Genomic DNA, 27152 nt, shown 5'->3' on the forward strand with positions numbered 1-27152 from the left:
ACATCGACGTCCTCATGCTCCAAGAAACCCACGTCTGAAGTGATTGAAGGAATTTATTTTGTGCAATGAGATACATGCGAAATACAATAGAGAGCACAGACGAAGCACCACAGGAATAGCTCAACTGGATTCCATACAATCGATAATTATTGTATGTGCATATCACTATAATTTATAGTGCATCTAAGTATATCATCTACCAAACGCAGCCTAATTAATGCACAGCCAGTGTTCAGGTCAAGAAGCATTTCGCCTTACCCCGAATTCTGACTTAATCGAGTATGGCTTTTAGAAGTTATACCGTATATAAAAAGTATGGTGATGCAAACAAACTGATCTTTCTTTTGCATTTCAGGAATGCTGAAATCCATGAAGGCCAGTCCATCAAAGGGCCGACTTTGGCCATTGTCAATAATTATTACTGCGAAAACATAAATATCCTCTCCTCTGGAAATAAAGTCGTATTAATCACATATGGACCATTTAATGTGACTTACAAGGCTTCAGGTTTGCTTTTTGTTGTTTTGTTCATGTACTGATGGATTTGCGTTGCGAACTATATGAGTAGTGCAATGGCAAATACACACTGATGCCGGAGCAAAAAACAAAACCTATGAGAGGTGGTGGGGTGGCTCAGGGTGAGAGCCCTGAGCAGGCATCACTGCATGACGAATGGCTACACATTAATTTCATATATATTTGTGCGATGCACAATGCTTAATTCAATTTGTTTCACTTGTCCAGCCCCCTTTATTGTCTTATGTTAATGGGTGTTTTACAAACTGGTGAACTGGGTTTTTAATATTGTTGTAAAAAAAAAATGTGACTAAGAATTTTGAATTTGGGGCCCCGCGGTGGTGAGATGTTATCTCCCGCGCCTGGTATGCAAGAGGTCGTGGGTTCCATCCCGACTGTGACGACTGCTCTTTTTTTAAATCCTTTATATTAAGTTCGCGTGCTTGCTTGCTTGCGTGCTTGCTTGCGTGCTTGCTTGCGTGCTTGCTTGCTTAGGACCGTGCAAATCTTTCGGTCGTTTTTTAACCCACTTCCCGTGATCCAATCGAGCTGACAATTTCCACACAGACTCGTTGTGTGTGACAATTAATTTTCGTGAAATTTTTTTTCCAAAATTTTACACTGTTTAGGGAAAACTAATTAAATATGTAATTACCAATTGCTTAATACTGGCAGACAATCATCTGACCCATAGATTGCAGCCATCTCAAGCCAGAGGACGAGAGAACTCTAGACGCCACGCATATAAAGGATTTAGAGTGAAAAACTTTGTTTTTACGGGTTTACTTGTTTGAATTTGCATGTCTCTCTCCCCATGTTCGAGTAGATTTACTTCGTGTTCTTCGGTTTTCCCTCATTTAGAATCGACATCATGCGTTTAGAGTATTTGGCTGCGAAACATTTCGATGAAGTAAGCCACTTGGTTGAGCTATCATTTGTGGTCAGGTTGCTTTTGAAAAAGAGCTATCTAGCTCAGTGGGCCTTACCTGGTAAATTGAAAATAGTAAGAGAAGGGGGGGAGGAGTTCAGCATGTTCCCTCCAGCTCACATGACGCCATGGCTAAAGTAGTCGTACGTTGTTGATAGTGCGGGATCAGCCGCTTTGTTAAATGGCACAGCGCCTGGTTTAATTAGCACTGTCAGTGTGGCCTCATGGTGAATTGTTCGTACAGGTACCAGAAATGCCAACAATGAAAACGAAGATGGCCTGAATTTACAATTAAAGAACTACATTTGACGCAAAACTGACCAAATGATACGAATGTTCCTGTTGTATGTATGTTCAACTTCTTTTGCGCCGTACGTGGCCCACCGTCTTAATACAATATTTATCTTGTTCTTCTTAGAACCATCAACATCGCTCGGCTGTGACTTTGAGCTAGGATTCTGCGGATGGCAAAACAAATATGAAAATTACGTTCAGTGGACTGCAATTCAATACAACAATGTCTACGCATTGCCAATACTGAGCCAATTTCCACACAGTGGGTATCTCAATAAATGTACACCACACACACGTTTCAAATACATCGTGCTATAACTTTGTATGAATGCTTCAATATAATTGCTGTAAATCCTATGCTGTGTGAGAGTACTTAGGTGTTTATCAACTGACCATTCTTACGCTCCATTAAACACTGATTAACCAGAACACATCCCAACATTCATATTTATAATGCTAAAGTACGTATAATACTGTAATCTACAATATTTACATTAAAAATTAATGCAAATGTATACGAAAAAATATGTATTTTTAAATCTGTACACTTGATACAACTCAAGCTTTTGCACGGTAATACATATTATGGGATGTAACTCCTGCACATTAATATTCTACTCTTGTGTATGGCACTGGGCTGCCACAGAGAAGGAAACATCGAGGGTGACATCTGCTGCACAATTGTTCAGGTGGAACGCACCTGTAGTGGTTTTGGAAGGATTTGGTCGGAGTGTCTCTCCAGCGATGGAACCATGCCTCCAATAACTATTAGATCAGCCGTTAAAGAGTATTGGCAATGTTCTTGAGGTTCGTGCCCTGGGCCAGCAAGGGTGATGTCATCATCATATATTAACTTGTGAGATGACATACATGGCAGGTCACTTGTGTTAAATGAATATGCTAGTGCCAAGGCTCGAGGGAGGCCATTGTTGATCATTCTCTTGCAGCTGTGTTTACCAGCGAGGTGTATACAATTAGAGGACAGTTGCTGAGCATCTGATGATTTTGACCAACTCCAGCAGCAGGCCATGGCGCCAAACCATGCCATAGGCAGCAGGGAGGTCAAATCGTTGCTATACGCCAGTTTTCTGTCGATGCTGGAAAAATCAGCTTCTACGAGGGCATTGGCCCTTCTTCAAGGCACATGATACTTTAAGTGGCTTTTAAGAAGTACGTGGGAAACAATTCCTGGCATTGCCCAAAAAGTTGCCTCTTATGTATGCATTTCTCCAACGAGGCTACGGTATTCTAGTCGAATGTGTTGAGATTTCTCACTTCACTTCTGAGTCTTTTTTTGTTGTCATCCGGGCAACAATCGTTTTTGTAAAGTGGCGGAGGCCCGATTCATGCTCAAAAGAGAGCGGCGAATGAGGCCCTGCTGGCTGGCAACAAATTCTGCAAACAGCCTCTGTCTGTCTCGCTTCCCACAGTGTCACCGCTAGAACCGTGCATAAACCTGCCCTCTGTGATGTTAGATAACCTGTTCAAAAAGTACGCTCATAGTAGTTTTCAAATCTAATCCCTGTTATCAAGGTATTTCTCTGTGTATATATATATCTAGGACTCGTTCTGACGCGACAGCTTCTTTGTCTTTCTCGGTTCTTTATTAACGCGTATAGTTCACATCTCCTCCGTCGGCATCACTCAATGTCCCTCCATTCTCTCCAACGCACAACTCCCCATCAACATCACTCCATGTCCCTCCGTTCACTCGCTCCGCTGGCTTCGCTCGCTCTCCCTCTCTCCTCTCCTCCAGCGACCTTCCTCTCTGCTCTCTCTCTCTCCAGCTCGGTCGCTCTTTGTTCTCTCTGCCGTCTCACTCCGCCATAGCTTCTCCACCAAGGTCCGTTACTCCGCTGCTATCCTATACCGTATTCTCTTTATCCGCTGCTACCCTACTATGTCTTCTCCTTGTCCACTGCTACCGTACACTATATCTCTCTGTCCACTGCTACCTTATACTATACTCTCTTGTCTGCTGCTCCGTCTCTTCCTCTATCCGTCTCTCGTCCCAGGCACCAACCAACCCTCGTTTCTCCCCACGCTCTTTGCCTTTATCCCCGAACCAATTTCTCCCAATCAATTAGACCATCTCCCGCTTCGACCCTCGCCCCCAGCCCCCAGCCTCACGTGGTGTTGTTATTGTAGACATCGAGGCGCCAATTCCCAACACCCATCCCTCTTGTCCAATCACCGCCCTGCGTCCTCGATTACCCCCGAACACCTGCAGGCCCCCCTTAATTACCTTACCACCTTAATTGGTACAATAACAACAGTATGGCGCCCCGCTCCCTGTGTCCCCGTTTGCCCTCACTGTCCACCGCGTGTCCGTAACACAATCCAACGCGTTACGCGTGTTTCTCAAGTCCTACATATATATCTATATATATAAAATCGTGAATCTGTCTGTCTGTCTGTGTGTCTCCGGACCATACGCACTTTCATTGGACGGCGGTTGCCCCTGGCAACGGCTAGCGACGCCTTCGCCACTTTCATTGGACCTGGCAACGGCTAGCGACGCCTTCGCCAAGGGCTGCAGTTTCATTGGACGGCGGTTGCCCCTGCCAACCGCTAGCCACGCCTTCGCCACTTTCATAAGCTCCGTAATTAATTAAATAATAGCCATTACACAGTGTTGTTGGCGCGCTAGGGGGGGGGGAAGGAACGCCACCCGTACCCTGCCTCTTCCACGTGGACAATTTTAGGCGAGGCCGCAGGCTTTGCACGCTACTAGGCCTCGACACCCACCACGCCACTCTGAGGTAAATTCATCAAAGTTTTTCCTACTCTTCACTACACCCCCACCACAATGTGTGCAATTAATATTACTTTTAAACCCAACGCGCCAACAATCGATTACTTAAATGTTCACTGTACAAATACTCATTAAGCTGGGTGAGCGTACTGACAGTCTATTATGTACACTGTAGCCTGCTTATTAAGCTCTGTGAGCGTACTGCCACTCTATCATGTAGACTCTAGCCTGCTTATGAAGCTGAGTGGGTGTACTGGCAGTCTATAATGTAGACTGTAGCCTGGTTATTATAATCGATTCTTTAAATGTTCTTTGTACAAATAGTCATTAAGCTGCTTTAGCGTACTGCCCGTCTATTATGTAGACTGCTGCCTGCTTATTCAGCTGGCTGGGTGTACTGCCAGTCTATCATGTACACATTAGCCTGGTTAGGAAGTAAAGTTAGTCAATTTGTAACAAGTACGCTTTCGCAAACATTATTCATAAACAACGTTATTGCGTTTAGATCGCCTTATTTATTAAGGTGCTGTCACCCTTATCCACCACCCGACACGCCCAATCTGCACAACATTGTCACGTTCATAAAAGACTAAGACTTGACTGCTTTAGCCCACCGGTGTGTTCAAGCGGAAAACCACAACAATTACCATTTCTCATGAAAAAACTACTGTATAATTATGTTTAAACCCCACGCGCCAATAATGGATTTGTTTAAATGTTCACTCAACAAATACTCATTAAGCTGGCTGAGCGTACTGCCACTCTAGAATGTACAGTGTAGCCTGGTTATATTTCTGGGTGGCTGCACTGACAGTCTATCATGTACACATTAGCCTGCTTCTTAAGTAAAGTGAGTCTTTTTGTAACACGTACGCTTTCGCAACCATTCTTCACAAATAACTTTATTGCCTTTCGCTCGCCTTAATTATTAATGTGTTGTAACCCTCCACCACCCCACACGGCCAATCAGTCAAAAAGTGTCCCGTTGATAAAACACTCATAAGTCTCTGCTTTGGCCCACCGGTGTGTACAAGCGTAAAACCACAACAATTCCCATTTCAGAGTACGTCCTTTCGCTGATGCTGGATGCAATTACCAGCCAAACGTCGTACTGTTCAGTTGTCTGTCCATCTGTGTACGATCGCTTGCGAGGGATTTGCCGGGAGGCACGTCCCGTGCCCCGCGATGGGAATAGGCATGTCACTGTGTATGTGTTTGTGTGTATGTAAGTGTGTTTGTGTGTATGTGCGTGTCTGCGTGTATGTATGTGTGTGTATGTGTGTGTCTGCAGCAAGCGCGTGTATGTGTACCTATGGACGCGCGCGCGTGTGTTGTGTAGGGGGAACGGTAGTGTAGTGGTTAGCGTGCTGTCTGTGTGTGTGTCTGTGTGTGCGTGTGTGTCTGTGTGTGTGTCTGTGTGTGTGCGTGTGTGGTGTGTGGGGAGCGGTAGTGTAGTGGTTAGCGTGGTGTCTGTGTGTGTGTCTGTCTGTGTGTGTCTGTGTGTGTCTGTGCGTGTGTGGTGTGTGAGGAGCGGTGGGTGTAGTGCTTAACGCTACGCTGCGCTACCAACCCGGCGAACCCAGTTCGATTCCCGCTCACGGCCACCACCGGTGACGATTATTTGAACCTCCCCTAGGTCGACTCAGCCTCAAACGAGTAACTGGTGTGGCTTATTAACATCGGCACTGGGGAGACAAAGGCGGCCGGGCGTGGTGGATCCAAGTCCCGGGCGAAGCCGGGTCATGTGTATGTGTGTATGTGTTTATGTGTATGTCTGTGTGTCTGTATGCATGTGTGTATGTATGTGTGTGTATGTATTTGTGTGTGTATGTATGTGTGTGTATGTGTAGAGGTGATACGCGCTGGGATTAGAGATCGTATGCCAGCGCGTAATGATTGGCTGTGTAGGTGGTGACGTGCGCTGACGGTGGAGGATCAGGGGTCAGCGCGGGGTCGTGGGTTACGGGGTACTGATTGGCTGTGGATCGGTGACGTGATGAGAGGGAGTGATCGGGTGGCAGCGCGGTGTGATTGGTGGAGGAGTGTTAACACGCGCTGGGGAAAACGGATCGTAGAGAGAGTGCGTCGTGATTGGTTCATTAAGGAGCGATGCTCACGTTGAAGTACGCATCAGCTCCGCCTCTCGTGAGCAGGGGCTATAAAAGGGGATGCACACAGGCGTGAGGGCAGTGTGTAACCAGCGAAGAATGAAGACGGGGATGAAGACCTAGGGCCCTGCGGTACCTAGTCCCGCTGTCCTAACGGGACCGGGACTCTGTGTAACCCAGAGGCGAGTGTAGTGTGTGTAGCCATAGGCGTAAGGTCTACACGAGCCGAATGCAGTGTATTGTGTAGCCAGGGACATAGGGTCTACACGAGTCGAGTGTATTGTGTAGCCAGAGGCGTAGGGTCTACACGAGTGAAGGGTATCGTGTGTAGCCAGAGGCCTAGAGTTTACACGAGAGTAGTGGAGTGTGAAGTCGGAAGAAAGGAGACTACACGTTGTATTTTGACACGTAAAGATTTAATAAAAAGTGTGTTCCCGTCAAGAAGTTCCTGCCGTCAATTCCCATACTTCAACTGGCGTCAGAAGTGAAACGGTCTTCCAAGCATGGATACAAGGAGGAACCGTCGGACCCACGGGATTGACCACGGGGACAACCTCGACGACGCGGGCCAGCTGGCATCGGGGGGTGAGGAAGAGGAGTTGCCCACGGGGCAGGATCCGCCGACAGCGCCGGACGAGCGACGGGGGACTGATGCCGTGCTTCGCGAAGCGCACTCCAGTCTGGCGGAGCTGCTGCTCGCCGCCGCGTCCATCCTGGCGGAGATCAGCTCGTCGGGAGGAGCGGGAATGGCGGCCGACGTTCTGCAGGGTCGCCCTGCAGATTCCCGCCAAAACGATTTGGCGATGGCCGCCATTTCATCTGCACCGACTTTTGGCGGGAACGGCCATCACCACGTGGCAGCGGTTCTCCATGCGCGCCCGCTGACGTCACCAACGCGCGCGGCGGACCGCCATCACACACCCGCCGAGGGGGCCGCCATCTTACACACCGACGGGGCGGCAGAGAGGAAGCACGAGGAGGAGGACGACTTCATCTTTCAGCAGCGCCTTCCCACGTTGTCAGCCTTCAAGGCGGAAGGCGGGGATTGGAGCCAATTTCAGCGCAGATTTTTGGCGCATCAGGAGATGTCCGCCTGGTCCGACGCTACGGCACTGCGGGCACTGCCTGCCATGCTGGATGACAACGCGCTCGCGGCCTTCACGTCCGCACGCAGGTCGGACCGCTCCACGCTCAAGGATGCGCTGGCTCTCATGGCCAAGGTCTATGGTCCTCCCTCGGCGTGCCGCCATCATTTTTATGCAAGACGGAAGGCGGACACGGAGACCGTGCTCGCCTACCGCACGGCGTTGCTTGCTCTCGCCGACGCCGCGTTCCCTCGTATGGACGAGGAGGGCCAAGATGCCATGGTTTTGGAGCAGCTGCTCAAGTTGGCGCAGGACCTGGGGGTCCCCATCAACGCGGCCGATGAGACCGATATTTCATCCTTACGGGTCGCCACAAGCATACAAGCGCACGAGGTCCTTCAACGTAAACAGGGAGTCGTCTGCAACGCTGCCGTGGCCTCAACTCCGGGCCCAGTTGTCACCGTGCCCCAAGTCGTCAGCCCACGAGAGGAGGCGTTCATCGCGGGACGACCGGGGGACTGGAGATCGGGGGGTCGTTCACCTCTGCGAGCGGCCCGCAAGCTGGAGCAACCGAGATCTCCGACGACTGTCATCACCTGCTATAACTGCGGCCTCCGGGGCCACGTGGCCTCCGGTTGCCGCGCCCCACGTCAGCGCGCCATGGGACCTCGGCTGGACGACGACCAAGGCCCCAAGTCGTCCCTGCAAACCCCGGCAAGTCGCGGCACCTCACATGCTCGGCCCGCATACTCGGCACATATGGGTCGTCGCGTTGCGGCGGGGGAGAGCCGAGTAGAGTTCGGGGATTCGGTTCAGAGAGGGCGATTCGGCCGGGACCGGGGAGACATTAAATGGTCGGAGTTGGGGCACAGAATAGTGGCTGCCTCAGCGGGTTCATCCGTAGTTACCGGATCTATTGATGGGGTCGAGGTCAGGGTGTTAGTGGACACGGGGGCATCGGCGACTATTATATCGGATCTCATTTATAATATTCTCCCTGTACAATGTCGTCCGCTTCTTCCGGTGGATGTGCCATTTTACGCCGCTAACGGGGGATCGTTGGGCATTATCGGTCAGATTAGGGCATCCATTTGCATTGGTGATATCAAATTGTCGGGACCCGTTTTTGTTTCGTCCTCCCTGGCGGTCCCTTGTCTATTGGGCACTGATTTTTTGGCAAAAATGCCCATCAAAATTCTCATTGATCAGCGTTGCATTGAACTACCATCGGGTCGCCGTATTTCATTTTTGACGAGCCCTAATGAAATTCGGACGGCGTGCGCTACCATACAGGCGTTAGCGACACAGACCGTGCACGTGCCTCCGGGTTCACAAATGTTAATTCCCCTCCGGTTGCGGAAGCCATGGGTGAAGGAGGCCTCGGAACAGGGCATGCTTTTGGGTCCTTCTAATAGGGCTGTTGGAGGTCTTGATTTGTCGGTGGCTCACACTTTGGTGGGGGCTGACAGGGATCCGTTTGTGATGGTTTTAAACGCTGGGGCGCGGCCGGCCGTCATTCAGCAGGGCACCGTGCTAGCTCACGCGGCGCGGGTCCCTGCGGAGGAGAGGCTGGTTGCGCAGGCGGATCCGAGTCCCACGAAAAACGTTACATTGAAGGAGGACCTCGATTGGGTTGATTCGCTGTGCGCGGACTCTGACGATTTATCAGCGGTACAGTTGGGTGCGCTGCGCGGGTTGCTCATTGAATTTTCGGATGTCTTCAGTAAACATAAGTATGACATTGGGTGCACGGACCTGCTACGCCACCACATTGAAACGGGCGATGCGGCACCGGTCAGGCAAAATCCCTTCCGACTGAGTCCTGCTGAGAAGGAACATGTTCAGTCGGCAGTTAACGATATGCTAGAAGCCGACATTATTTCGCCTTCCTCCAGTCCTTGGGGAGCGCCTATCGTGCTCGTTAAAAAGCAGGACGGGTCCCTGCGATTTTGCGTCGATTTCCGTCGCCTGAATAAGATCTCTGTGGCCGACGCGTATCCGCTCCCCAGGATGGACGAGTCTCTCGACGCATTGTCTGGTGCGCGATACTTTTCGACTCTTGATTTATTATCCGGATTCTGGCAGTTGCCACTCGACGAAGAGTCTAAGCCTAAGACCGCATTTCGGACTCCAGGGGGCCTGTTTCAGTTTAACCGGTTACCCATGGGACTTCACTCCTCTCCGGCGACGTTTCAGCGTCTTATGGAATTGGTTTTGTCGGGCTTGCAGTGGGATACGTGCCTCATTTACCTTGACGATGTCATTGTTTTCGGTAAAACGTTTGAAGAACACCTCCAGCGATTGAGGGGGGTGTTCTTGCGAATGCGATCGGCTAAATTAAAGTTTAAACCGGCCAAATGCCACCTTTTTCGTAAATCCGTGAGGTACTTGGGTCACATTGTCGACTCTTCGGGGATTTCCACCGATCCTGCGAAGACGGACTGTGTCAGTTCGTGGCCAACGCCCACGTCAGTGTCAGACGTACGCAGTTTCATCGGTTTTGCTTCGTATTATCGCCGATTCGTTGAGCACTTTGCCACCATTGCAAAACCCTTGCACGCTCTAACGGCGAAAGGAGTGAAGTTCCGATGGGGACCGGAGGAGGAGGCTGCATTCTGCTCCCTCCGGGACGCCTTGGTTAGGGCCCCACCCTTGCGCTATCCGGACTTCGCGAGTCCCTTCTTGCTAGACACGGACGCTAGCAACACGGGCATTGGGGGAGTGCTGTCCCAAGTCGTTGGAGGGGTCGAACGGGTGGTCGCCTATGGTAGCAGGGTGTTGTCGCCGGCAGAGCAGCGCTACTGCGTCACCCGTCGCGAACTGCTTGCCATTGTTTTTTTTGTACAACAATTCAGGCCATATCTCTATGGCCGTCATTTCACGGTCCGGACGGACCACGCGGCGCTCCAGTATTCATTGCGGGTCGCCCAGCCCTCGGGCCAATTGTCGCGGTGGTTGGAAGTCCTCCAGGACTATCAGTTCACGACTACGTACCGTAAAGGCTTGCGACACACAAATGCCGATGCCCTGTCGCGGTTGTTGCCTTGTCACAAATGTGCGTGCTTATCGGGATCGGCGCGCTGTAAACCGCCGGTTACGGAAGGTAGGGAGGCGTTGGTTGCGGCCGCGAGCACACCAATTGGGGATGGTCCCGCTACCCCTGGGGGTCAGGACTCGCTGCTCTCAATGTCATTGATTGAGTGGGGCCGTCTCCAAATGGCGGACAGCTCCCTGCTGGCATTGCGCCGCAAGACGGGGGGTTCCGAAGGTAACCACGACCGAACTGGCTCCTACGAGCTTAAGCAAGGCCTATTGATGAGATGGGACAGTTTGTCCCAGCGGCATGCGATTGTGGTGCCTGCTGCTGTGAGGGGGAAGGTTGTCTTGGCCGCACACGAACGCCTCTTGCATTTGGGAGTTAACAAAACGCTTGCCCTGCTTCAGCGTGACTATTATTGGCCGTGAATGGGGGGTGACGTGGTGAATATTCTGAAGGGTTGTGTTGAGTGCGCCAGACGGAAACCACCGCCTGTGCCAGCTAATCCACCGCTGCAATCCATCCAGGTCTCGCGCACTAACGAGCTCGTTGCACTCGATATTCTGGGGCCTTTTCCGGTCACGCCTAGGGGTAATAAGTACCTGTTGGTGGGGGTCGAATATTTTACCCGGTGGCCTATGGCGTGGCCACTCGCCAACCAGTCGGCGGCGGCTGTGACGGACGCCTTTGTCCAGGGCTACGTCCTGGACAAGGGGGCTCCCGAACGCTTGCTGACTGACCAAGGGAAGAATTTTTCGAGTAAATTACTGCAAGAGGTGTGCGACCTGTTGGGTACCAAGAAGGTGCGTACCTCCCCGTACCACCCGCAGACGGACGGGATGGTGGAGAGGCTTAACAGGACATTGACTTCTATGTTGTGCCAGCAGGTGTGTGAGGCGCATGTTGATTGGGACCTGCAGGTCCCTGGGGTCCTCGCCGCGTATAGAATGGCCCCCCATGCAGCTACGGGATTTTCCCCGTTTTATCTGATGTACGGTCGGGAAGCCGACCCGCCCATGGAAACGCAGCTGGGTCTGTCCGCACCACGGGCAAATTCGAAATTGGCAGAGCATATTAAATTTAATATTCATAAGCTGACAGAGGCAAGGGAGGCCGCACGGCTTAATTCACGGGCTCGCCAAATTGCAAACGAGCGGTTGCGGGCACGGAAGGTGTCCGTGCACAATTGGGAACCAGGTGACAGGGCCTGGCTGCATTGCCCGCAGGCACCTTTGGCTACGTCGCCTAAATTGTTGAGGCCGTGGCGGGGACCCGTGGAGGTCGTGCGGGTTGCACGCCCCCAGTGCGTTCAGATAAAATGGGGAAAACGCCGTTGGTACGTCCACCCCTCCCGACTGAAACCGTTCTCGCCTCCGTATGGCCTCCCCTTGTGTCATGAGGGCCGAGCATGTGACGTGACCAGCGACCCTAAGGGGGAATTGTCTTTGCCTGCTCCTCACATGTCTCCGCCTGATCCGCTCCCAGGTGTCTCGGAACTGACAGCTGCCGACCACCGGCGGCCGGATCTTGAGCGGCCGGAGCCACCGGACGGTCGCCAACGTCCCGTCCCATACGACGGACCGGCCAGACGGAGTCGCGCTAGGTCGCGCTACTTTGTGTGACCTGCCACGTGAGGAGTCGAGGCAGCCGGAGCGCCTCGGCACTGCGTTTAGTCACAGAGACACTTGGCGCGTTCGGTTTCCGGTGTTCGCTTTTATTGTGTTCGTTTTCCGGTGTTCGCTTTTATTGTGTTGTTCGTCGGGCTGTATATTGCTTCATATTTAAGTGTTGTGTTGTGTTGTTGTTGTTGCGTTACGGGGCACACTGAGAGGTGGAGTTTCTTTGTTACTGCATTGACGTTAGGTTGTGTTGTTGGTTAACAGCCGGGCCGGCTGCAAGCTATGTGGGAGGGGGTGATGTAGAGGTGATACGCGCTGGGATTAGAGATCGTATGCCAGCGCGTAATGATTGGCTGTGTAGGTGGTGACGTGCGCTGACGGTGGAGGATCAGGGGTCAGCGCGGGGTCGTGGGTTACGGGGTACTGATTGGCTGTGGACCGGTGACGTGATGAGAGGGAGTGATCGGGTGGCAGCGCGGTGTGATTGGTGGAGGAGTGTTAACACGCGCTGGGGAAAACGGATCATAGAGAGAGTGCGTCGTGATTGGTTCATTAAGGAGCGATGCTCACGTTGAAGTACGCATCAGCTCCGCCTCTCGTGAGCAGGGGCTATAAAAGGGGATGCACACAGGCGTGAGGGCAGTGTGTAACCAGCGAAGAATGAAGACGGGGATGAAGACCTAGGGCCCTGCGGTACCTAGTCCCGCTGTCCTAACGGGACCGGGACTCTGTGTAACCCAGAGGCGAGTGTAGTGTGTGTAGCCATAGGCGTAAGGTCTACACGAGCCGAATGCAGTGTATTGTGTAGCCAGGGACATAGGGTCTACACGAGTCGAGTGTATTGTGTAGCCAGAGGCGTAGGGTCTACACGAGTGAAGGGTATCGTGTGTAGCCAGAGGCCTAGAGTTTACACGAGAGTAGTGGAGTGTGAAGTCGGAAGAAAGGAGACTACACGTTGTATTTTGACACGTAAAGATTTAATAAAAAGTGTGTTCCCGTCAAGAAGTTCCTGCCGTCAATTCCCATACTTCATATGTATGTGGGTTTTTTTGTATGTGTTTATGTGTATGTCTGCATGTCTGTATGTATGTGTGTATGTACGTCTGTGGATGTGTTTGTGTGTATGTATGTGTGTGTCTATGTATTGTGTGTATGTGTTTCTGTGTATGTATCTGTGTGTATGTATGTGTGTTATGTGTATGTCTGTGTGTCTGCATGTATGTGTGTGTGTATTGTCTATGTTTTTGTGTGTATGTATGTTTGTGTGTATGTGTATGTCTGTGTGTATGTATATGTGTGTATGTGTGTGTATGTGTTTGTGTGTATGTGTGTGTATGTATGTGTGTGTATGTGTTTGTATGTGTTTGTGTGTTTACGCTCGCATTACACAAATGTGTTGCAGGTCTAAGCCGTTCCTCGCGCAACATTGCCGCTTTCTTTTTTCAGTCGTTTACTGCCGTACGCACCCTGACAGTCGTGTGTGTCTGCAGGAAGCGCGTGTATGTGTACCTATGGACGCGCGCGCGTGTGTTGTGTAAGGGGAACGGTAGTGTAGTGCTTAGCGTGCTGTCTGTGTCTGTGTGTGTGTGTCTGTGTGTGTGTCTGTGTGTGTGTGTGGTGTGTGGGGAGCGGTAGTGTAGTGGTTAGCGTGCTGTCTGTGTGTCTGTGTGTGTGTGTCTGTCTGTGTGTGTCTGCGTGTGTCTGTGTGTGTCTGTGTGTGTGTCTGTGCGTGTGTGGTGTGTGAGGAGCGGTGGGTGTAGTGGTTAACGCTACGCTGCGCTACAAACCCGGCGAACCGAGTTCCATTCCCGCTCACGGCCACCACCGCTGACGATTATTTGAACCTCCCCTAGGTCGACTCAGCCTCAAACGAGTAACTGGTGTGGCGTATTAACATCGCCACTGGGGACACAAAGGCGGCCGTGCGTGAGTGGTGAGGGAGGGAGAGTGGTGAGGGAGGGAGAGTGGTGAGGGAGGGAGAGTGGTGAGGGAGGGACTCAGCCGCAAAACGAGTAACTGGTGTGGCGTATTAACATCGCCACTGGGGAGACAAAGGCGGCCGGCCGTGGTGGATACATGTCCCGGGCGAAGCCGGGTAGTACAGCTAGTACTTGTGTATATTTCAAACCATGCCTATTGCGCTGTATTATACAATGTTTACATTTTTTATTTTTTTTACTATTTTTCCAGGTCGTGCTTTCCTGGGCATCAACCAATATATGTACAACTCCATGTCTACTCTGCTGGGCCCTCTCGTTACACATCAGAACGGCTCCAGGTGCCTGAGCTTCTGGTTCAGCGTCGTTGCAAATGGCAACTCCTCGCTGGCCTTGTACGCGACGGACACAGACTTTGCGCAGCGCTCTCTCCTGTGGGAGGCCTCTCCCCTCCAGGGCGTGAATGCACGCTGGGGCAGGGCACTTGTCAACATCAACTACACCAACTACCAGGTGAGGGTTAGAAAGCCGCGCGAGTCTGACGGTACGAGGGGGCGCGCTTCCGTTACTAAGAACGCAGCAAACCCTCCCCTGTTCGCGTGGCTTCTGGAATTTAAGAGTTTCGCACATTTCTCCGAGTGACTAAATGTGTACTAATTCCCTACTCGCGTCACCCGTCGGACTCAAGTGTCCGCGAGTGCACGACACCAGTTCTCAGTCTCGCAGTAATCCCCCTCTGAACTCGCTATTGTGCATTTTTACTTTACACGTACTGACAGCCGACTCGTTTATACATTTTAGTATAAACGAGTCGACAATGAGGTCTATTAAAAAGAACGCGAATGCAATCGGAGAAAGTGTTGCGGCTCGTGTTCCCCAGAGTAATACAATTATAACAGCTGTGCGGCATTGTCATCAAACACCTGCATCTCCAATAGGTCATCCTCCTGAATTCCTCACCATCACCACCACCACCTTCATAGTCATCATCATCAAAGTTTATCTTAAAAAAACACGTTCTTAATAATGTATTGTTTGTTGCAGTCGTTATTAAACATTTACCATTCAACCCCCCGCCCCCCATATCTTCACTCGTACCAGGAACATAACCCAATTTTTCCCACTGGAACAAGCTTTCTGCGTTCGTGAATTCCGCATTCGCGAATGCGTTCGAGGAGGTAACCCTCGCGAATAGAGAGGGTTTGTTGTGTACACTCACGGCAACGTCTGTTTGTGCATTCTCATTGCAGCTTGAGTTCGTGGCCGACACACACATGCAAGCAATCTACCTCGTAGGCATAGACAATGTAACCCTGTCTGATGGAGAATGCCCTCAAGGTTTGTTCAACAATTTGCATTCAGCTCAATACGGGATTGTGAAATTTTCTTGCATCTTTCGTTGTATTCATATTGGCTAACTTGCCGAAATCAGTAAACGATTCTGAAAATAATTGCCGGTTTACCAATTATCCGTCCAACGTAGATCCCCGCAGACACGCTTATACAGAGAGCCATCCATACACACACCTCCATAATTCATTTCAACACAACGTGCTCATTCAGATATACTGTACACGCTCAGATGCATGCATCAATCGTTCTTAACATGGGATGCACGCAACCCCTGGAGATGCGAGATGCCCTTTTTGGGGCTGCGAGATATACAGAAAGGATAGCAAATACGCAAACGTTATGATTGTAGTAATCAATAAAACTAAATTGGCAGTCTTAGTGTTTAACCAAGTGGAAGATGGCAGCCTTCACATGGGCCCACTCTATTACGAACTGATCAGTTTCAAGGACAATGCATATATTATCAGAATGTTTTTGTTTGTATTCTGACCACAATCATTGTGGTTAATGCAGACATGATTCCTTGTAAAAGATTTCAGTTTGGTGTTTTAACATCTAAACACTTGTTTTGTTGCCATAAAAAAGGGGAAAACCCTCTTATCACATTCATCGATATCACGGTCTTAAAAGGAAATGTACTTGATGATGTTTCAGGAAATTGGCCTTCAGAGCACATAAATAGTGAGGCCAGAGAGAGTGGATATGGGTTGGAGACTTCCCTGATACAAATAACAGATATGTTTATTGAATGTTTTTTTTAATTCGCATTTCAATACTTACCTATTAGTACCTATTTATTAACAAATCCTTCAATAACCAGGAACGTACTACAAACAAAACTCATTTGTATTAAAAGGGAAAAAATATAAAATGTTGAAGGTACATTCCATGATGGGTACCGATTTTTGCAATGAGGTTAAACGTACCACTGTCCACGTAATCCATTTCCCGATGTATTTCAGGGGCCCGATTGTCATTTAAATATAATTAGAGAGACTGTCAAGAAATGTTTGGATCAAAAAGACTTTCAAACGTCCCTCTGATCATTTGCTGACCCTGTGCCTAGACTGGACATCTGTGAAAAAGAGCTTCATAGCTCATCGGATTACTCTGCCAGCCTAAGTAAAGATTCTGATTTGCCCGCCCCGTTGATTCTAAAATGGTTCAGAGTGCAGCCTCCAACTTATATGCATTCCATCTCTCTGCCTCTCTATTTGTGTGCTTTGAAGAAACACCTTTTCCCTAAAAACGTCACCTATTATATATTATACTTTAAAGGCCATAGTGTTATTGACGAATGTGATTTATGTTTGTAATTTGTGCTTGTGCACCACTGCCAATGCAGTATCGTTAAATAATTTGCAGCCTGCATATACCAATACGGATGGATAATGTAGTTGCAGATACTATCAGTTTTACACTGTGTATGCAATGCATGCCACGAATGTTAATTCCTTTTTAAAATATCGTCTAATTTCCGTGATAAAATCGTAGCGCATGATGCCAGCCTCTTGTGTTTTTTAGCTCCCCGTCCGTGCTACGAACTCATCAGTGCCTCCGAAGGACGCCTGGAGATCCCCCACGTTTCACAAAGTGACAACGACTTCTGCCTGTGGGCTATCAATGGCAGCTACAACGATAAATTCCGAATTTTCCTGGAATTAAGCGGGTTTGTTTTATTCAACTCACGCCGGAACCACTATTATGAATGCAGATGTGAGGAACACATCCATGTGAAGTGCTTTAAGTTGAGGTTTCACCCTGTTTCTGTAGCTAATGTCGCTGTTGCATTGCATCTTTTACAGCCCATCGGAACAGAACGGCATGGAGGGTTGCTCCTCGAGCAATTTGGTGGGTGCTGTAATGTCAAATAGATACGGCACCCAGTTGGATATGCAGAGATATTTCTGCCATATCGGGTCCATAAACATGACCCTGCAAGGCAAGCCTGTCGTTGCCATTTACCTTCCAGGGCTTCAGCGAAAAAATGCAACATTTAGTGGAAGGTTTGAAGGTATTACTCAAACGTCAAGATTGCACTCACTGTCTTCAAAATCCTCAATAGACTCGCTCCTCCCTCATCTCGCTTTGCTCCCCTCCATGCGCTGTCTGCTACAGCAACCAAGGTGTCCTGCTTTTAAGCCTCCAGTCGCGGCTGCGAGATGTTAACTACCTCGCCTGGTATACAGGTCGTGGGTTCGATTCCGACCATGATGCCTGCTGTATATTTGGAGTTTGCATGTCTCTCTCCCTCCCTGGTGGTGTGGATTTTTTTTCCGGGTTCTCCAGTTTTTTTCCGGGTCCTCCGTTTTTTTCCCTCCTTCACATTTATTCCTCTTCACTGCCCTCATTGACGAAAATTCCCTCCTCTGCCGTCGATTCCCTGCCCGCCGTTCAAGTCCAGACTTAAGACTTTCCTTTTCCTTTGTCCATGACCGACTGCCTCTCCGTAAAAAATATTCCTATTGTTCTGCATCTGTCCTGACGTTCTTGGACAAGGCATGAATTCAAATTTGTATTGCAATTTATACGTTTAAATGTGTATTGTTTTATATTGGTGGGGTTTGGTGGTCTTAAATAGAGCAAAGCACTTCACAGAGGGATCATAAATATAGTTCCTGAGACTCGATTTTTCACAAACAAATATAGACAGAACTATAATACAATACATCTTCACTTATCTGTGATGATATACTTGACAATCGCACTCAAGTATTTTACAAATGAGAGTTTTTTTATTATTTTATCTAGAAAATATCTAATTTGTATATAAATACTGCCTGCTTATGGTATATTTTTACTGTACACACTCATATGTATTGTATGGTTAGACAACTGAATGTGCTCTATTAGGCTTGCAGTTAAAGTTTTTGTTTTGTTTTTAGCATATGTTTGTAGAAAACAGTTAAATGAGACCAGTGGAGTCATTTCATCACCAAACTACCCAAGTGTCTATGACAACTATGAAAACTGTACTTGGCTGATCCACTCTCCAGCAAACAAACAAATCCGGCTCTCGTTTACAGACTTCAGGTAAGGTGTTGTTGACACACAATATTTGTCATTTATTTTACACGGATTATTAACTTACATTAAAACACAACCCCTGTATGTTATGTGTCGTCATAATCCAGTGCTAATTCCAACCATGTTTGAGTTGTGACCTTATTGTGGCTGAAGAGGCATATTTCAGTAACTGCAGAAGTAGTTCTGTGATGATATCTTCTGGGGCCGTTCTTTGACGCAAGAGTCGTGTTATGCTCACTGTAAGATGTCCCACAACAATGTGTTCGCTTGATGATACGACACTGATTCTACAACTGGAATATCATTTGTAGGAAATAATTACAATCAATATTTATAGTGGCTTTCATGCCGCAAGCTTCAAGGCAAATGACACATTCTAATCTAATGTATATTTATAGAGCGCTTTCACTCAATGCGCTTGACATAGCTTACAAAACGATGACAAAAATAAATGAAGTACAGGGACTCTTCTATTTCCAAACATTCGCCTTTGGAACTTACAGAGATACTAACAAACGTGTCTGTATGTCCAGCTACCTATTTGGACCGAGGGTCGTAAGTTCAACCACTGCGCAATAGATAGCGGTGTTGGCATATACATCTGCAGAACATGAAGAACCAGTGTCGTCTACATCTCCAAGAGAATATACAACTTTTAGGGCCATTCCCTGTGTTTAGTGTACATGCCGTACAACATGTATTGAATTGACAGAAGTAAAGTTCGACTTACAAACAAATAGACTTACGAACAGACCTCTGGAACCTAACTCCGTATAGTAAGTAGAGGAGTCCCTCTAGTTGGCAGGGGCGTGCTTCAAGAATTGAGGAATGAATCACAGCGATACAGGGCTACTTAGGGTTCACGGAAGGGTATGGAAGGGACGGGAAGGAGCGGAGGGGCGAGGGGAGGGAAAAGACAACAGAAGAGGTGAGGCTTTGAGAGGAATGGAAGGATGGTATGGAGGGGGGCTCCATAATGTACAGAGGCAGTGTCGAGTCCATGGGCAGTGTCGAGTCTACGGGCAGTATCCAATCTTTGGGGTCGAATATATGGGCAGTGTCGAGTCTATGGGCAGCGTTGAGTCTATGGGCGTGCTGAGTCTTTGGTGCAGTGTTGAGTTTATGGGCAGTACTTGTGTAATAAAGCACTTCCACTCCGCACTGCTTGGTCTCCGTTGCTCTTTATTTAGCTTCTTGCTCGCACCCCGTTGGTCCTGACAGCGGACCAGCATCTCCTCACGCGCGCCCCGCACGTGCTCCCTCGTCAGTCCTTCCGCTCCCCCACTCTGCACACCGCTGGCCGACGGTGTGCTGAAGCTCCTCCAGCCATGTGGCTGATGGCGTGGATCCCCTCCGGCCACCCAACGTGGTCCAGCTTCTTCACTCCAACAACTGACCCGGAGCCCTTCCGGGCTCCCACCTATATCCCCTTTACCACGTGATCCTGTCTCCTCCCCTTCCGGACCGTCAGATCCAGCCTTCCCATAGCGCCCTGCTGGCTCCACCTCCATTCACCTCGCTTCCGATTGGACCCGAGGTGAACGGCGGGCCCTGCCATATTCCCCCATACTGGGCTCCACCCCCCAATACCCCGGGCCGTATGATTGGGCCAGAGCCCAGCAGCGAACCCCGTTTACGCTCGCATTACATGACCCCCCCCCCCCTGATGTAAAAGACCAGCCGTCCTGGCTGAAACAGGATAAAATAATGCGAGCGATGGCAACAGATTCACGAATCACAACAGACACAACGGAGAGCACAATAACGGCGAACACAATCAACGAAAGGGAAGGGATCTGGAACGAGTGCGGGCCGCCAGCCCGTCCTTCACGAGAACCGGTGCCCTCGGAAACCGCAGTCCCGACAGGGTTTGAGGAGCGGCGGAAACGGAATCATCCACCGCTGGTGGAGGCCCGTCCTTCGCAGCACCCCGCTCATCAGAGAGGCCCGTAATCGGGGCCCCTTGCAGCTGTAACCTCGGCGGGGTTGGAGGGGCAGCAGAAGCAGGTGCCCCCGTCGCCGTGGTAGGCCCACCCGGTGCAGAAATCCCTTTGTCCGGTAGGATCACCGTCGGCCCGTCTAAAGGAGGCACGACAGGTGCGCTTGCAGGTAGAACAGGCAAGGGCAGTGGCACGTCGGACGCAACAGACAGCGGCAAGGAAATGTTAGGAGATGACGCATTGACATGCGGGGCAACATAGGGTTTCAATCGGGACGTGTGGACGTACCAACGGCGCGTGCGGACTGCGGACTAGGAACCTCAATCAGCACCACCGGCCCTTGCCAGGGTTTGTGCAGTGGAGCCAGGCCATGTCCCCCACCCGTCAAGGGGACCCACGATGAGAGCGCCGGGCGCACCGTTCGTTCCGGGCCTGGGTCTTGGCCATAGCCAATTGGGCCGCGTCCCGCGCTTCTGCCACGCGCCGAACGGACTCGCGAATATAATCGGGGAGGGGTTTAACAAGACCCTTCGCCCGCGTGTCAAGTTGCACCTCCACAGGCGGCACATTCTCGCGACCGTACATTAAAAAGAAAGGTGAATACCCCATCGACGCATGTGGTGCCATCCGGTAAGCGGAGAGCACTCCTGGGATATGCAAATCCCAATCGGCCTGCTTCTCACTAACCGTATGGCAGAGCATGGCCGGCAGGGTCTGGTTCAACCGTTCAACCATCCCATCAGTTTTTGGATGGTAGGGAGAGGTCCGAACTTTCTTAGTTCCCAGTGCGTTGCACACATCCCGCAATAGGTTTGAAGAAAAATTTCGCCCTTGGTCCATAAGCAGCCTTTCCGGCGCCCCCTTGTCCATCACGTACCCGAACAGGAATGCCTCCGTGATAGACGACGCCGACTGGTCGGGCAAAGGCCAAGCCATTGGCCATCGCGAAATATATTCGACCCCGACCAACAAAGATTTGTTCCCCCGAGCTGATGGGGGAAAGGGCCCCAGAATGTCCAACGCCACCAATTCGTTAACACGCATCACTTTAATCGACTGCACTGGGGGAACATACGGTTGTTTGGGCAGCTTCCGCCGGGCACAGTCGGAGCACGCCCGAATGTGCCCAATGACATCAGTCGTCATGCCGTGCCAAAAATAATCATGTTGCAACGTCAACAAGGTTTTCTGCACCCCGAGATGTAACAACTTCTCAGCGTGCAGAATCCAAATCAACTCTTATCACAATGACGACGGCACAACAAGGCGCCAGCGACCCTGCAAGTCCTCTCTCCACATCAACATCCCATCACGGAGAGCTGCTCCCGGCATCCCATCAGATGATGGACACCCCTTCGACTTTGCAGCCTGACTCCGCAAGGCCCCAAGCGAGTCATCGAGCAATTGTTCACGAACCCACATGGAACGCGGCAAATTCAAAACCCCGTCAGCCGGTTCCGGACACGTGGAAGCCGCGGGCTTCTCCACAGCGGACATGACAGGCCACGGGGGGCTGTGGAACCCGCGTGCACCTATTCGTGCCAGAGGCACACGCGCAGGTGGACCCCTGCGGCAGTCGGGAGAGCGCGTCCGCATTAGCATGACGCAAGCCCTTACGGTATTGAACATCAAACGAGAACTCCTGCAAAGTTTCCAGCCATCGTGCCAGCTGGCCAGATGGCTGGTCAAATTTCAGGGAATATTGCAAAGCCGCATGGTCCGTGCGCATAATGAATTTCTGGCCATACAAATACGGGCGGTAATGGCGGACAAAATAGCTAACAATTCCCGTCGGGTGACGCAATAGCGGGTCTCCGCCGGAGAGAGAACGCGGCTCCCGTAAGCCACAACGCGCTCGACGCCACCTTTACACTGCGATAGGATGGCACCAATACCTGTGTCACTAGCGTCAGTATCCAAAATGAAAGGCAAAGCGAAATCAGGGTAATCCAGCGTCAGCGCTGATGCCAAGCGATCGCGTAGGCCGCGAAACGCCGCCTCCTCCGCCGGCCCCCATTTGAACCTCTGGTTCTTTGCCGTAAGGAGGTGCAGCGGCCTAGCGATCGTAGCAAAATTTTGAACTAATCTGCGGTAATAGGAAGCGAACCTGACAAATCAACGTACGTCTCCCACCGTGGCCGGAGTCGGCCAGTCCCGAACGCACGCCGTTTTGTCCGGGTCCGTGGCCACAGGGCTGACAATGTCACCCAAATAGTGCACGGAGTGTTGCAAAAGGTGACACTTCCTGGGCTTAAATTTCAAATTGACAGAACACACCCTAGCAAAACAGCATCCAATCTCTGAAGATGCTCCTCAAACGTGTGGCTGAAAACAATGACGTCGTCCAAATATATCAGGCACGTGTCCCACTGCAGGCCGGTCAACACGAGTTCCATCAACATCTGGAACGTAGCAGGGGCGGCGTTCAAACCCATGGGGAGACAATTAAACTGAAACAGACCCTGCGGCGTACGGAAAGCCGTCTTTTCCCTCGACGATTCGTCCAGGGGGAGCTGCCAGAACCCCGAAGAGAGGTCGAGAGTCAAAAAAAAATTCGCCCCAGACAAGGCATCGAGGGAATCATCCATGTGTGGCAGGGGGTAAGCGTCTGCAACTGACACTTTGTTTAACCTCCGAAAATCAACACAAAATCGCAGGCTACCATCCTTCTTCTTCACCAGGACCACCGGAGCACCCCATGGGCTGTTGGATGGAGAGATAATGTCGGCGACCAGCATATCATCTACTGCGCCGCGGACGTGATCCCTCTCCGCTGGGCTCAATCGATGCAGATTCATACGAATGGGACTAGCATCCCCGGTATCAATATGATGGGAGAGCAGCGAGGTGCGTCCCAGATCGAAATCATCTTTGCTAAAGACGTCGGGAATATTTGGACAGCAGCGCGTGAAGCGACGGTGTGCCGAAGCTCCTCCAGCCACGTGGCTGATGGCGCGGATCCCCTCCGGCCACCCAACGTGGTCCAGCTTCTTCACTCCAACAACTGACCCGAGCCCTTCTGGGCTCCCACCTATATCCCCTTTACCACGTGATCCTGTCTCCTCCCCTTCCGGACCATCAGATCCGGCCTTCCCATAGCGCCCTGCTGGCTCCACCCCCATTCACCTCGCTTCCAATTGCACCCGAGGTGAACGGCGGGCCCTCCCATATGCCCCCATACTGGGCTCCGCCCCCCAATACCCCGGGCCGTATGATTGGGCCAGAGCCCAGCAGCGAACCCCGTTTACGCTCGCATTACACTTGTCAATGTACAGGGGGAGTTTATTCCTGTGGAGGTGTTGCAAGAAGGTTAGAAGGACCGACGACGGGAATTGGGCACAGGGAGAAGGAAGAACAGAGAGACGGAGAGCAGAGTTGGAATGAAGAGGACTAGAGAGGACGCATAAGGAGATGAGGAAGACGAGATGAGGTGGAGCAAGGCCATGGAGACATATAACGACTGAGCGTGAGGTATTTGAATCGACAGCGGTGTAGTGGATGGAAAGCCAGCGGAGTTGGAGGAGGAGAAGCAAAGTGCTGAGAATTAAAGCACAGTGAAAATAACTTCATGCAGAAGCATTTTTAATTGGTTGGAGGGGAGGGAGAGCAGAAGCAGGGAGACCAAGAAGAAGAGAACTGCAGGACTCCCGATGGTTGAATCTACCACGAAAGTGGTAGATTGCTAAGTAGTAGCGGAGATGTGGGTAGAGAAAGTGAGGAAGGAGTCAAAGGTGACACAGGTGGAGAGCAGAGGAAGCAGGAGTGTGAGTGAGAGGAGGGAAGGAGATGGTTGGGATGGGAGGGGAAGCGTGAGAGGCCGGAAAGAAAATTATTAATGCGTTGGTTTGAGAGAGGAAAATACTAAACTATTCGTATGACAATAAGAACACGTATGTAAAGGGAAAATATTATGAAAAAGCTAAATAATCTTAAGAGGCCAGAATTTAAAAAAATCTAAAAGAAAATTAGAGTCAGAGAGCTTACTCTGAGCTGCATATTAGCTTTTTGTTTTAGGTCTCTTCAGCTGTGTTGATCTTTTAAGCTAATTGAAAACTCTGATTAGCCCGGTTGGCTACATACGGTGCAACATAAGTTCAACAGACATACATCACATGCCACTATATCTGCTTAAGTTAATATTTGTTCTTTGTCCTTCGATCCACCCATAAATAGCGATCCACATATTGGCCACCACTGCTGTTAATACTTTAAAAGCAGTGTATATGAGCAAACCTTAATAATTTACTACTGTATAAAGCATCCATAAGAGTTTGTTTTGGGTTAGATCGAGTAAATATAATGGTGTGGTTAAACCTGGCACCGCCTGACACAGTCAATTATTAAGGTTTGTCACGTAAACGAAACATGCCAGTTCCTTACTAGTGTAATGAGTGTCTCCGACACGGTAAGTACTGCGCCCGCGCCACGTGGCGTTCACCCCGCTCGCTAACACACCGCTCGCTAACACACCGCTGGCTGGCGGCGCGCTAGGGAGCGGCTGAGTGGCTGGAGGTCGAGCCGCCACGTGGCAGGTGGAGATGGCGGGGTAGCAGCGACGGGAGCTCCTCTTGATCTTCAAGCACCGACCCCCGGCTTATATTCGCTCCCCGGAGGCTGAGCCCCGCCTCTGGCCACGCCCCTCCTGGAACCTTCGAGAACGTTCCAAAGGCTTCCCTAGTAGATCCGCCCAATCACCTTTACCCCCGATATAATCCCCACTATGGATAAACCGTGGACTGTATAAGTAATGTAACCCCAACAATAATTCAGTAGATGGCGCTCTCTTATTACACTAGTACAGCAAAATTCGAGAACGACATTTCGCCAGTGATTATAACGAGCATCATCAGGTGACAGCCTGATTTGTGACACATTTATATTAATCACACATTTATATTTACGCGATCTAACCCAAAAAAACCTATTATGGATAATATTGGTTGCGAAAGCCTACATTTTAAACATATACAACATAAGTATTACTAATAACACGTTTTGTTAACTTAACCTGTTTCTTTCCCAGAATTGAACAAAATTATGACTATGTGACGGTGTACGATGGACCTTCAAGAGATTACCCCCAATTGGGTAGATTTACTGGTGTCACTGTGCCCCAAGCCCTGACTTCATCTGGAAGCAACATGTACATCACATTCACGTCTGACGAAATCGTCGTATTAACAGGGTTCAGTGCATATTATGAGAGTAAGTGCAACTTCAGCTATTCAGTGTCCGTGCGTCCTCGCGTTGTTTACCTGTTTAACATATTTACACCTACACAACTGTTCACCGAGGACGTTGATTTGAGACGTGTAAGTGATCGATACGTTTTTGGGAATTGAGAGAAAAGTGCGAGAAATGCAGTGAGATAAGGGAAGACAAATAGCCAGTAGAGATAAAGGAGTAGAAGTCAACAAAATAATGAGATGTAGTGAAATGAAAGAAAAATAATTTAGATATTTAAGATGATAGAAGAGAGAGCAGCTTTAGCAAAGTATTAAGATTAGCAGAATAATTAGAAGAGAGAGAAATGTCATACCTACTACCCTTTCGTGACCCCGAAGCACCCTCTATAATACACACTCAATACTCAACCCTTGCACGCCCCTGCCATCTGAATTATTCTATTTTGTCACCGGTCGACTGAGACGACTGGCTGATGCACCACCTGTGGCCCCTACTGTGGCAACTTGCTGTGCTTTAGCCACCCGGCGCTCCGCTCGTTGGTACCAGTCATTGACAAGTCCACTCAGCTCCACGTCCTCCTGTACCATATCACTCTATCTCTTCTCCAGCCCATGCCACGCCCGTTTAGCCCCCTCGATCCGGCCGAACAAATGCTGTTTAGGCATGCAGTGGCTGGGGATGCGGGCTACATGACTCAGGCAACGCAGCCTTGCCTGCCGGAGGAGCTCACCGATGGGACTTTGTCCACATCTTTCAAGGATTTTTGAGCTCCTCACACAATGCAAACTGGTTAAACCCAGGATGGATCATAGGCAGGCAATCCTATATGTTTCTAACCGGCGAAGATGTTCCATTAGGGGGGTCCAAGTTTCAGAAGCGTAGAGAAGGGAGGGAATGACCGTGGCCGAGAAGACCTGAAGCTTCGTGCATAGTGATAGACCAGGTAGCTTCCACACAGCGTTACGCAACCGATGAAAAGATAATGCGGCTCGACTAATTCAGAGTGAGACCTCTGCTGTTAAACCGCAACTGGTCATTATCACACTGGCAAGGTATGGGAAACTCTCCACTGTCTCCACAACTGCCCCATCACCAATTGGGAGTTGAGGGGGTGGAATATCCGATGGTACGAAATACCCAGGCAGGTGGTTAGTTTTGGTGGGGTTGATGGTAAGGCCCCACCTCTTGGTGGCAAGCTCCAAGTTCAGCAGCGGCACCTTAAACTCCTCCTCCGAGTAAGCAGCAATTTGCAGATCATGGGCATACATAACGTGGTTGAGCAATAGGGAGCCATCCCTTGACCGCACCCGGGCATCGATCAGCCTCCCATTGTATCTCTACCAGATGGGAATTCTTCCGGTATAGC

General features: G+C 50.1%; 1 protein-coding gene across 2 annotated transcripts in view; it reads left to right on the top strand.

Moving 5' to 3' along the window:
- Positions 1 to 27152, top strand: part of LOC133351212 (cubilin-like) — a 212696-nt gene that overhangs the window by 168658 nt on the left and 16886 nt on the right. For both annotated transcript variants that reach the window (XM_061566291.1, XM_061566315.1), the window contains 2 exons: positions 18518 to 18665; positions 25623 to 25804. In XM_061566291.1, coding sequence (XP_061422275.1) covers positions 18518 to 18665; positions 25623 to 25804 — 330 coding nt within the window. The remainder of the gene's footprint in view (positions 1 to 18517; positions 18666 to 25622; positions 25805 to 27152) is intronic.

The sequence above is a fragment of the Lethenteron reissneri genome, chromosome 5, assembly GCF_015708825.2.
Source record: "Lethenteron reissneri isolate LAM-NWPU_2019-01 chromosome 5, ASM1570882v1, whole genome shotgun sequence".
NCBI lineage: Eukaryota > Metazoa > Chordata > Hyperoartia > Petromyzontiformes > Petromyzontidae > Lethenteron > Lethenteron reissneri.